The sequence below is a fragment of the Rana temporaria genome, chromosome 3 (genome assembly GCF_905171775.1).
Source record: "Rana temporaria chromosome 3, aRanTem1.1, whole genome shotgun sequence".
Taxonomy (NCBI): domain Eukaryota; kingdom Metazoa; phylum Chordata; class Amphibia; order Anura; family Ranidae; genus Rana; species Rana temporaria.
In genome coordinates this window covers 219,010,099-219,023,246 of record NC_053491.1, presented here as the reverse complement: position 1 = coordinate 219,023,246, position 13,148 = coordinate 219,010,099, and the positions used below count along the sequence as shown (strand labels likewise).

The following is a 13,148-nucleotide window of genomic DNA, read 5'->3' as shown; positions in this document are numbered from 1 at the left end:
ATCCCAAAAAGGTGGGTGATTGAATCAACATTACAGTACATATTCATAAAAATACATTAAAAAACATAGATTATCACAGAATAGTTTTGTAATAATAAGAAAAATCAAATAGAGATTATTAAAACCAATATGGGTCCACTAGAGACGTCAACGTTGGTTGATGGCTAACGTAAATATTGGTAGACCTTTTTTTGCATGAGCTCTACATGTTTCGCAGTTGAATGCTTCTTCAGGAGCTATAGATTTTCATCCACGGTAATGGATAAAGTTAGTTTTAAAGTCCGGTAGGAGGGGCTGGATAAGGAAGTATAAAATCCAGACTTCACCGACGGTCCAGATGGAGATAAGGCTGGTAAATAAATCCAAATGCATACAACGCAGCAGATAACAGGCTGGTCAAGTTCATAGATAAATACAGTATTGCAGACAGCAAGCTGCATATGTGGAGATGAGGGAAACTAATCCCATAGGAGTAGGGAAATAAGTTCCATACAGGTGAGAGACCAGGAAGTATTTGAAAAGCTGCAGTGTGGTGGAGGGGTATCAGCCAGGACCGTTGTGCCATCGACCGCGCCGTTAGCGTTGGGGAGATAGCCTCTGTTAAACTCTCCTACTATAATTTAGGACGTGGCACCACAGTACTCTAGGACACCCATAGTCCATCCTATGGTTTGTGTACCCTACATTTTTTCAAATTCTGCTTGGAATCATTAAACTTAATTTTTCTCAGGTAGTCGTAGTGTTGTACGTCACCGCGTTCTTGATATTTGGAAATTCAGACATTTGTGTGACCGTGTATATGCAAGACAAGTTTGGGCCAACATTCCATTGGAAAAAATCCACGGTTTTGTTGTCGGAAATTCTGATCGTGTGTATGCGGCATAAGTGTCCATTTTTGAGAGAAACATAGGTGTTGGAAACCTGTTAATATTAAAATATGAAAACTCCATTCTGACTTTGATTTAAAGGTACATCAACCTGATTTTGGTTTAGAACCTAGAGAATCGCTGGGCTAGAACACCCATGCAGGAAAGGGGCCTTTCTCTCTCATTAATTGTTATTGACATTTTCACAAAAGAGAAGGTAACATGGATTTTGAAACATTTAACTGTTGAACTGTGATCAGGAATACAGGAAGATATTGGTTGTTCAAAATCCGTGATTTCTTTCCTTGTTATCTAGAAAGAAACTACCAGTTCTTTCATTCGGAGTAGAGGCAAAAACAGCATAATGGTGGAAAAATGTATTTTGACTTGCATTATACTTGCATGTTTATCGATGTCATGATCCAGCTGATTTTTGCCTTAACTGTCATCAGATCTAGCAAAGTGGTTTTCCATAATCTAGGTACTGCCATTATGGCTCTTAAGATTTAATATGAGAGTAGTATTTAGGAGTTTCACAAATATTCTGGATCGACTTATTTAAAAAAGTTTTTTTTTTAGGTGTAATGCTTTGTGAAACTGAGTTTATTAAATCATAAGTTCCAACCCAGAACATTCATATTCAAGGATATGGCAACTATATATGGTACATATCCTACCCACGTGCAGGACAGGAGCTTATCTTATTTCAATGGCTGCAGCTCATAAAGTCAGTGACTTGTTAGTTAGTGGAGTTAGGATCTGCGTCCCTAGTCCACCCTTTCTTGATGCCTATTTGAGCCTCTGGCTCTAATGACGAGCTTCAAACCCCCCCCCCCCCACACATTCATTGGAATCCATGCCTCCCGTGCCCTGCATGTAGATTAGGGTGTCGGACTTATGGATTGGGAGGGTGGCGCCCATTCGCCCCTAATGGACGGGCCGCCACTGCTGAGAGAAATACAAATAATAGAAAAAACAATGTTTAGCCTTTAATGTTTAGTATTTTACTCTTGTATTTTTAGGGTATGGGAGCTGTGTTTTTCAACAAAGGTGAAAACTGCATTGCAGCAGGCAGACTGTTTGTTGAAGAATCTATACATGATGAATTTGTAAAACGTGTGGTAAGTCAGTTGCATGTCCTAAGTGACATCTGCATTCTCATACAGTAAATGCAGTACTTTATTCAACAAACATGCATATACTTGAACCGCCATAATAATGAATTGCATAAAATGTTAATTTAAACCTACCTGGTCTCATTTACAAAAGTAACTAAAATATTGTAAGGGGCATGAGTAGGTAGAGTTTAGTGATCATTAGTAACCAGTAAATCTGCATTTTTCACTGATCTGGCTTGTTATTTAAAATTTGATTGGTCGCTATGGGTTTTAGTGCTTGCATGCCATCTTTGCCAGTGCCACTATTTTACTTTAAATAATGTCATAGCTATAATCCTTATGTACATTTCTAACCCAGGAGGGATTAATTAACAGGTTTATCTTAAAAGTAAATCATTGAGGCCACTTAAAACCAAGTAGAAGTAAAAGGGTATGTATGGAATATATTACCAAACTTATGCTAATTGTGTAGGTAGAAGAAATTAAAAAGATGAAGATCGGTGACCCTCTGGACAGATCTACAGATCATGGTCCACAGAACCACAAAGCCCATCTGGACAAACTGCTAGAGTACTGTGAAACTGGAATGAAGGAAGGAGCCATCTTGGTCTATGGAGCCAGACAGGTGCCTCGTCCAGGTACTTACAGAGAAAAGCTATGGAAGGAATTCTAGATGATGCTGAAAACAATCATTAAGGTGTATCTCTAGCCCAAATTGTTGTCTTCTATTTAGGAACACAGCAATGTAGTAAATACATATAGCCGGATTCAGAAAGACTTACACCGGCGTATCTAATCATACGCCGCGTAAGTCCATGGATGCGCCGTCGTATCTATGCGCCGTATTCTTGTACTAAGATACGCCTGAATTTTGGCTTCCTACGACCGACGTAAGTCTCCTACGCCGTCGTATCTTGGGTGCATATTTACGCTGGCTGCTACGGGCGCTTCCATTGATTTACACGTCGAATATGCAAATGACCAAGATATGCCGATTCACGAACGTACTTGTGCCCGTCGCATGAGTATACGCCGTTTACTCCATATTGCCTTGGTCAATGAAGACTGTAGCCTAATTTACCTTGTATTTAGGTTGGTCAAGGCAATATGGAGGCGATGGTCATATCATTGCCGTTCACATCTATTACTATAGTTGGACCTCGGTCCCCATTATGCCACCAAATATGGCCGCCGGGCACATCCACTAGAGTGTATGGGTTTCTCTTTCCCAGATCACACCAAACATGGCTGCCGATACACAGGACGCAATGCTGTGATAAAAAGGAGGTGTTTTGTGGCGTTCAGGACGCTCCTAGATAACGTCAGAACGACGAAACCGGTCGAGCGATCCGACAGAACGCCACACACTTCCGTCTTTTACATGCAAATGATATGCTCTGCGAAACCCACTCAATTGTGAGTACCCATTTGACTATTTAATAAAAGTTGGAAAGTTTTAAACGTTATTACACTATCTGGGACCCTTTTTCTTCTTCTCCATATGGGATAATCACTGGGAGCCCCTCCAGGATCACAGTAGGACGCTATTGCCAGAGTGCTGCACAGTGGCATACACTGTGAATGCTGTAGACCCCAAGAGGGGGCAAAAATCCAGTGAGTGCAGGCCACATTGGAGCACAGTTTGAGGGGTCACTGTGTGAAATAAATAATTTGAAGCTCACAAAGCACCAAGCACTTTTTACTTTATTTTATTTATATTTTTTATTACTAATTTGATTTTTCTGTAATTATTCTATGTAAACGTTTGGATTGGAAATCCATAATCCATACATAGCACCAAAGATTTGTATATTTAGCACAAAGAGTTTTTAACATACACTATTACATTTGACCTTTCTACTATATATGGTCTCTCACCAATAAGCACATGTGCACTTTATTATACTCGATGAATACTCAACCCGTGTCCTGTACTGTATAAATAAGATACATCTTTTACTTTTGGATAGAGTGGGAAAGGGTTAGATAATCTTCCACTTTTTTGGTGTCTTTGTTAAATTTGCCCTCTACTTGTATTGTTGACCATTGTCACAAATAAAAGAAGTGGAGAGAAATCCCAAATTTTAGAGTTGTCCCCATTTTAACCCAACCCTACTCTATGCAAAACTAAAGAAAAGTTTTGCTTTGCATACAGTTCTCTTTATTGAATAAATATCTACTTGTATATGAAACAAGCATTGATATAAATGTTGCGATGAATGTATTTATCCACATGTGACTGTATTCATCTATGTAAATAATAAAAAAAAAGAATTATACCCTTTAATATTTTTTAGGATTTTTTATGGAGCCAACTGTATTTACAAATGTAGAAGACCACATGTATATTGCCCAGGAAGAATCTTTTGGACCAGTAATGGTTATCTCCAAGTTTAAGGATGGGTATGTTTTATTAAAATTTTCATATTTATATGAAAACAGTCCATCAGACCGTTCTCATCGGTTTAACCGATCGTGTGTACGCGTATTACTCCCCCTCCCTGCCACATTTGGCATTTTTTTGGGGGTGAGCAGGTACCTACTTTTGACAGGTACCAGCTCACACTTCTGCCTGGATCATCTGGGTGATCCAAGCAGAAGTTCTCCTCTCCTACTCCTACTGGGACATGTCACAGGTCCAAAAAGACTGCCAGACCATTCAGCAGGTGTAACGCGACGCGCACATGCACAGTGCGCACCCAGCTGTGAAGCTGCAGGGAAGAGGAGAGGGAGAGAAGCAATGTTTCAGGTGACCACATTGCTGGATCCTAAGAAGGGTGAGTGTGTGTTTATTTACCACTTCAGCCCCAGAAGCTTTTACCCCCCTTTCTGACCAGGTAATTTTTTGCGATACGGCTCTGCGTTGCTTTAACTGACAATTGCGCGCTCATGCGATGCTGTACCCAAATAAAATTTATGTCCTTTTTTTCCCACAAATAGAGCTTTCTTTTGGTGGTATTTGATCACCTCTACGTTTTTTATTTTTTATTTTTTTGCACTATAAACAAAATTTGGCAATTTGTATTCTCCCACATCTTTTTGGTAAAAATAAAATAAGTGTATATTGATTGGTTTGCGCAAAAGTTATAACGTCTACAAACTGCAGGATAGATTTATGGACTTTTTAAATTGTTTTTACTAGTAATGGTGGCGATCAGCGGTTTTTAGCGGGACTGTGACATTGTGGCAGACAAATCTGACACTGACACTTTTTGGGGACCAGTGACAACAATACAATGATCAGTGCTAAGAAAATGCACTGACACTGTATAAATGACACTGGCAGGGAAGGGGTCACCATCAGGGGCAATAAAAAGGTTAACTATGTTCCCTGGGAGTGCTTTCTTAAGGCCCTACACACGATACGAAAATCAGATGTACGACAAGCTATCTGCCGATTTTCGGACCGTTAGTACAGTGATTTTAACAGACGATTTTTCTTTTTCGTCAAACAAAAGCTGGATGTGCAGACTATAACATTTTTGTCAAATGTGAACTCAATGTCTGATTTTTGTTTCATTAGTACGGTTTTCGTACGAAAAAAATTGTAAGAACAAAACTATGCATGCTCAGAAACGAAAGAATACATACAAAACTTTTCAACGCATTACGTCACTTCTGACATTCTATTCTGTCGTATGAAAACTCCATATTGTGAGTAACCTCTTCACTTTCGAAACAAAAAATGAACCTTTGGTCGCCCGAAAATCTAAGCGTGTGTACGAGGCTTTACTGTGTGGGGGATGGACTGACTCGAGAAAGAGGCCTTGTACACATGGGCCAGAATCTCGTCCGGAAAAAAACGTTGTTTTTCCTGACGAGATTCTTGGCAAGAATCTCTTGCCGCCCGAGTGTACAGACTCTCCTTTCAAAAGAACCGCCGTTCTCTTGAAAGGCAAGAATGCAATGACTTTGCGTACGACGAGCATGCGATCGTCACCTTCGATGCCGTCGCCGCCTTCTTGCTTCACCCTACCTATGCCGTGGAAGCTACCGCGCATGCATCAAAGCCATTTCGAGCATGTGCGGGTTTCCACGGCGACAGGTACATATACACACTCTTGGGTTTCTCGTCGGGAAACAGGCCGACAAGAATCTCGATGAGAAAATAGAGAGCAGGATCTCTATTTTTCTCGTTGAGATTCTGGCCAGATTTCCAGACGAGAAACCTGAAAGCCTCGTACACACGCCCGGTTTACTTGCTGGTTCTTGCCGAGAAAACCGAACATGTGTACGAGGCTAGAGACACATCTGTGTTCCTGATTAGTAGGAATCACAGATCTCTGTCTGACAGAACGACAGTCTGCCTTGTTTACATAGACAGTCCGCCGTTCTGTCTCTTCAGCGAACGATCGCAGGTGGCCATTGCGCCCAACGGACCCGCTGATTGGCTCCCACTGTGTCCAATCACAGCAACAGCGCGGCTACGGTGGTGTGCATGCGCGCCCCAGAGTTGATGGAAGAAATCACATACAGGTACGTGATATTTGCGCTTAAGGGACGCCCTGCCGCAGTATATGTATGTGGGGCAGTCTTTAAGTGGTTAAAAGTCAGGAGCTACAGTTTTTGTAACTTTAATACAAAACAAATGGAGTTCCACTTTAAGTATTTTACTGGTTAGAGCAAGTCAGGTTTTCAATAACTACAGAATTATTAATTTCCATTTCTTTTGTTTTGCTCATGCAGTGATATTGAAGGTGTTCTTGCACGAGCCAATAGCACAGAATATGGGCTAGCATCTGGAGTCTTCACAAAAGACGTCAGTAAAGCCATGTACGTGAGCGAGAAGCTGGAAGCCGGAACTGTATTTGTCAACACCTACAACAAAACTGATGTTGCTGTGCCATTTGGAGGATTCAAACAATCAGGCTTTGGCAAGGACTTGGGTAATATTTTGGTTTATTATGAACAGTATCTGTGTATGTTAAAATATATAGAAAGGAAAAAAAATCTTTTGCTCAGACTATGAATATATTTGACAGTTAATTCACCAATTAGATCTACAGTAATCTGCCTGTATATATCACTCTGATATCTATCTTCTTAAATACTAAGGGCCAGATCCACAAAAGGGATACGACGGCATATCTACTGATACGCCGTCGTATCCCTGTTTCTATCTTTGGAACTGATCCACAGAATCAGTTTCCAATAGATAGGCAGAAGATCCGACATGTGTAAGGCCCCGTACACACGAGAGAATTTATCCGCGGGAACGGATCCTCTGGCGGATTTTGATCTGATGGTTGTACTAACCATCAGATCAAAATCCGCGCGGAATTCCCTCCGCGGTGACGTGTCGCGCCGTCGCCACGATGATGATGTGGCGACGTGCGCGACGCTGTAATATAAGGACTTCCACGCATGCGTCGAATCATTACGACGCATGCGAGGGAGGGAATCGGACTGGATTCCAGCGGATAGATTTCTTAGCATGCTAAGAAATTTTTATCCGCTGGAAATCCATCGGCCGGAAAAATATCCGCGGATCGTACACACCAGCGGATCTATCCGCTGAAACCGATCCGCGGATAAATTCCAGCGGATAGATCCTCTCGCGTGTACGGGGCCTAAGGGACTTACACTGTCGGATCTAAGGCCCCATACACACGGGAGGATTTATCTGCGGATACGGTCCAGCGGACCGTTTCCACGGATAAATCCTCTCGAGGATTTGCGCAGATTTCCATGCGATGGAGTGTACTCACCATCGAATCGAAATCCGCGGCGAAATCCTCTGGCGATGACGTGTCGCGCCGTCGCCGCGATTATGACGCGGCGACGTGCGCGACGCTGTCATATAAGGAATTCCACGCATGCGTCGAATCATTACAACGCATGCGGGGGATCCCTTCGGACGGATGGATCCGGTGAGTCTGTACAGACCAGCGGATCCATCCGTTGGGATGGATTCCAGCGGATTGATTTGATAGCATGTCATCAAATATTTATCCGCTGGAAATCCATCCCAGGGGATAAATATCCGCGGAAACAGATCCGCTGGAGTGTACACACCATAGGATCTATCCGCTGAAACCCATTCGCTGGGATTTTTCAGCGGATGGATTCTATCGTGTGTATGGGGCCTTAGGATGCACTACCGCATCCGCCGCTGGGGGCATTTCGAGTCGAAATGCCGCTTCGGGTATGCAAATTAGCACTTACGGAGATCCACAAAGCTTTTCAGCTTCGTTTTTTCTCCGTAAGTATTAGTTTGCAATCGTAAAATTAGGGCTGCTTTTACAAGGCCTAAACTGTTTAGGCCTTGTAAAAGTAGACCCTTCTATCCCGCGTCGCCGTCTTTTTTTTTTCGAATTTTTTTTTTCCCGCCACAACTTGTATTTTTTTTTTACGCCCGTCGCGATTCACAAACCTGGCGCAACGTAAAACCGTGCAAAGCACGTCGGGAAAATGACGTCGTGAGCATGCGCAGTACGGCCGGCGCGGGAGCGCGCCTAATTTAAATGGGACTCGCCCCATTTGAATAGGAACACCTTGCGCCGGCCGGATTTAACTTACACAGCCAAAAATTTCTAGGTAAGTGCTTTGTGGATCGGGCACTTAGGTAGAAATTTTCCGGCAGTGTAACTTAAATGGGAATATTTAAGTTACGGCGGCTGGCTGTGGATCTGGCCCTAAATGAGGTACAGGAAAATGTGGTCACATATCGAATATGTCTACGTGTTTTATATGATTCTCATATTCCCTCGCCACCCACTGTCCTAGAATGCAGCACAGTTGCACAAGTTTATCAGTTACTCAGGTGAATGCAGGTACATTTAAGATACTTCTTTCTGACCCTGGGCGCTCAATATACATATGGCAACGTATAGTTCTGAAGTCACAATTCTATCCCTTACACAAATTTCTTTAAGCTGAAAAACATGTAAATTTTACTGTCAGAGCAGAAAAGGTAGATCACTGTGTAGCTTGTAGGCCATAGTGGAGGATGACCTTGGGAGGGGCATTTTGGGGCTAAGAAAGTGCATGCATCGTACATTCTAGGAGCAGAAAGCTGGGGGGGAGTCAATGGCAGACTCTTTTCCAGCTCTGTCACTGGTTGCACCTGCACTGTGCAGACATACAAGCTCTGGCTGCCCCATGCAACCTCTCTGACTGAAGGATTGGAGTCCTCCTGACCCCCATGCAGAGACCTCTCGGGTGGAGCCCCCAAACTGTTGTCAAGTCCTAGATTGTAAAGGTTGTGATTACCTGCACACTGAGCCTGCTGGTTTCTGGCAAGACCTAGACACAGGATTGGAGACTCCTTCCCTCCTAAATGACTTTGAAATCTCTGAGCTCAAAACCCTGATTCAGAAATTACAAAACCCAGAGAGAGAGATGAAGACCCACCTTTCTCCACTCAGAACTGACATTCTGGAGCCCCTCAAACTGTATTCTTGAGAACCCTGTGTTGTTTTTTCCTACATTTTCACAGTGACAGGGCCTAAAACCGCCACAATAGGTTAAAGTGGTTTTAAAGGCTTTAGGTTTTTTACCTTCATGCATTCCCCCAGCCCCCCCAATACGCCCCTGAGCTTCTTCTCGATCCAGCGATGTGCACAGGACTCCCTCTCCTTATTGGCTGAGACAGCAGGGGGGAGCCATTGGCTCCTGAGTCTGCCAATCACAGCCAGTAAGCCAATGAGGAGAGAGCGGAAGGTAGGGCTGAGCCACGGCTTTGTGTGTCTTATGGACCCATAGAGTGGGGGAACGCACCAGTGCCAACAGAGCAAGCAGTTTACTCTTGGGGGCACTGGCTAAATTCAAACATTCAAAAAATAAATGTTTTTCTTTCATTATAATCAGACTTTCTGCTAGAGGGTGGCAACGTTAATTACCGTATTTATCTTCATATAGCGCGCACCCCCAACCTGGAAGGAAAATTCCTGGAAAAAAAAGAAATACTTAGTTTGGATGCCCCTCATCGGTGTCTTGCCCGGCATCCATCGACCGGCCTTGTCCGGTCCGGCGTCCTTCTGCGGCCATCGTGGTGTCCTCCCCGCTGTGTTTTTCAGCCGTGTTTTCAGCTGTGTTTGAACCACTCCGCCCACATATACCGAGCGCAGTACACTCGGGTATACTCGGGCAGGCTCGGCTCCTCTTGCGTAAAGGATGTACAGGACGCACAGGACGTGACCGCGAGCGGAGCCGAGCCTGGCTGAGTATACCCGAGTGCACTGCGCTCGGTATATGTCGGCGGAGTGGTTCAAACACAGCGGGTGAAGTGAGTATCGGCGTATATCGCGCACCCAGGTTTTTGCCCTGATTTTAAGGGCAAAAAAGTGCGCGGTATACGCCGATAAATACGGTATTTAATAAATACTATTTATGGTCCTACTGTAAGTAGCAACAAATCCACCTTCTCTTGCTCTCTTGTAAGGCGGACCAGAGACTATGGCATGTGCGCATAGAGCAGTGCATGTGACCACATTTATTGCACACTACTAGTTCCAAACAAATGGAAGTAAGGGGGGAAAGGTTTGTAAGCTCACAAAGGATATTACAAGTAGGTAGAAAAATACAATAAGAAATTATATAATTAAAAATAGATTACAGGTCCATTAGGTAGTACTTATAGATATGTACAGTATGTAGTATTTGGAAATATTGATATTGTTTAGTGTCACTTTAAAGATGACAGATGTCCAATCATTTCAACCTTATAGAGTTGCATTATCAGAACCCTGAGCCCACAACTGATGCATGTATTCCAGTAATATACTTTGAATTTATACTTAATATAAGAATATATGGCGTAGAAGGTGATCACTATGAACACACTATGAATGTTGCTTATATGTAGCTTGAAAAGTCTTTTTCTTTTTTGCCACACAGGTGAAGAGGCTCTCCATGAATACCTTAGAACTAAAGCAATTACTGTGGAATACTAGACGTGTCAACCGAATCCAAATACCCACAGGATTTATTTTTGTATTCAGATAATTTTCACATCTCTGAAAAAAATAAACCCACCCATTTTAGATGGATGTACTAAGGATACCACACGGCTAAACAATTTCCTATTTCATATAGCATCAGTCTTTTACATGAAAATAAAAAACAACTATTTTCTTCATGAAAAAAAAAAATATGTTTAAGGAGTGTAAGTAATGATCCTTGTCTTAAAGCGGAGTTCCACCCTAAAAATAAACTTTCTATTAACAGCTTGCCTTTAACCACTTAAGCCCCGGACCTTTAGGCAGCTAAATGCCCAGGCCAGGTTTTGCGATTCGGCACTGCGTCGCTTTAACAGACAATTGCGCGGTCGTGTGACGTGGCTCCCAAACAAAATTGGCGTCCTTTTTTCCCCACAAATAGAGCTTTCTTTTGGTGGTATTTGATCACCTCTGCTGTTTTTATTTTTTGCGCTATAAACAAAAATAGAGCGACAATTTTTGAAAAAAATTCAATATTTTTTACTTTTTGCTATAATAAATATCCCCCAAAAACATATATAAAACATTTTTTTTCCTCAGTTTAGGCCGATACGTATTCTTCTACCTATTTTTGGTAAAAAAAAATCGCAATAGGCGTTTATCGATTGGTTTGCGCAAAATTTATAGCGTTTACAAAATAGGGGATAGTTTTATTGCATTTTTATTAATTATTTTTTTTTTTTACTACTAATGGCGGCGATCAGTGTTTTTTTTCGTGACTGCAGCATTATGGCGGACACTTCGGACAATTTTGACACATTTTTGGGACCATTGTCATTTTCACAGCAAAAAATGCATTTAAATTGCATTGTTTATTGTGAAAATGACAGTTGCAGTTTGGGAGTTAACCACAGGGGGCGCTGTAGGAGTTAGTGTTCATTTAGTGTGTGTTTACAACTGTAGGGGGGTGTGGCTGTAGGACTGACGTCATCGATCGAGTCTCCCTTATAAAAAGGATCACTCGATCGATGCAGCGCCATAGTGAAGCACGGGGAAGCCGTGTTTACATACGGCTCTCCCCGTTCTTCAGCTCCAGGGAGCGATCGCGATGGAGCGGCTATAAACGAATAGCCGCGCCGTCGTCCCGGATCGCTCCCCGCGGGAATCCGACCGCCGCATGTAGCGGGGGGGGGGGGGGGGCGGGCCCCCCACCCGCTAGAAGGCAAGGACGTTCATGTACCTCCATCTGCCTGTACGTGCCATTCTGTGGACGTACATTTACATGCGGCGGTCGGGAAGTGGTTAATGTAAAAAAAAAAAACCTTTTTTTTTTACTCTGGCAGTTACTAGGCAGATTTCGTAATCTGCCTAGTTCCTGGTCCTAGGTGGTTCAACTTCCTGTCCTAAGACCCCATTGCCTCCTGGGAAATGATGACACTCATTCCCCAGGAGTCTCTGGGCATTACTGTGTCTAAAAATCACCCAGCATGCACCTATCCCTGAAAACCAGGAAGAAAAAGTAACTGGGCTTCACATGCCCACACATATGATGGATACGGCCACAACATGAGCTGGAGGATATAAGGCAAGTGTTTGCAATGATTTCTGGAACGATTGGGGAGCTATTAATATGTTTTAGGGTCTATTTAATGTGATTAATTTTAGCTTGCAAAAGAGAAAAAAATTATGCCCGGAACCCCGCTTTAAGAGGTGGTATGATGCAGCAGGATATATTTTCTGCATTACAAAGAGGCTTTTTTATTAAAATAAAAATAAAAATAATAATTAAAAAAATGAAATCACTTGTGTACGCATTTTTCACTTCCCCTATTGAACTTTTCTGGTTGCTTCCGGTGACAGCGAAGTTACCCATGTTTACTATGATTATGAGGAATGCCCTTGTGTGTTTTTCTCTTTTATTTGTTAACAAAACAACACAACATGAATGTATGCAAATTTTTCCAGCATCACCATTACATAGAAGTGCATTTCCTTATTTCACTAAACATTAAGGGGTAGAGTCACGTAGAATGGCGTTTCTTTGTGCGGGCGTAACGTATCCTATTTACCTTACGCCTCCGCAACTTTTACAGGCAAGTGCCGTATTCTCAAAAGAAAGTTGCGGCGGCGTAGCGTAAATAGGCCGGCGTAAGCCCGCCTAATTCAAATTGTGAAGAGGTGGGCGTATGTTATGCAAATCAACCCTGAGCCGACGTGATTGACGTTTTTCACGAACGGCGCATGCGCCGTCCGTAGAATTTCCCAGTGTGCATTGCTCCAAAGTA

General features: G+C 42.7%; 1 protein-coding gene across 1 annotated transcript in view; it reads left to right on the top strand.

Moving 5' to 3' along the window:
• Positions 1-10,987, top strand: part of ALDH1L2 (aldehyde dehydrogenase 1 family member L2) — a 114,431-nt gene extending 103,444 nt beyond the window's left edge. The window contains exons 19-23 of the mRNA XM_040344268.1: positions 1,889-1,987; positions 2,457-2,622; positions 4,282-4,387; positions 6,671-6,870; positions 10,823-10,987. Coding sequence (XP_040200202.1) covers positions 1,889-1,987; positions 2,457-2,622; positions 4,282-4,387; positions 6,671-6,870; positions 10,823-10,878 — 627 coding nt within the window. The 3' untranslated portion in view covers positions 10,879-10,987. The remainder of the gene's footprint in view (positions 1-1,888; positions 1,988-2,456; positions 2,623-4,281; positions 4,388-6,670; positions 6,871-10,822) is intronic.
• The last annotated feature ends 2,161 nt before the right edge of the window (positions 10,988-13,148 follow it).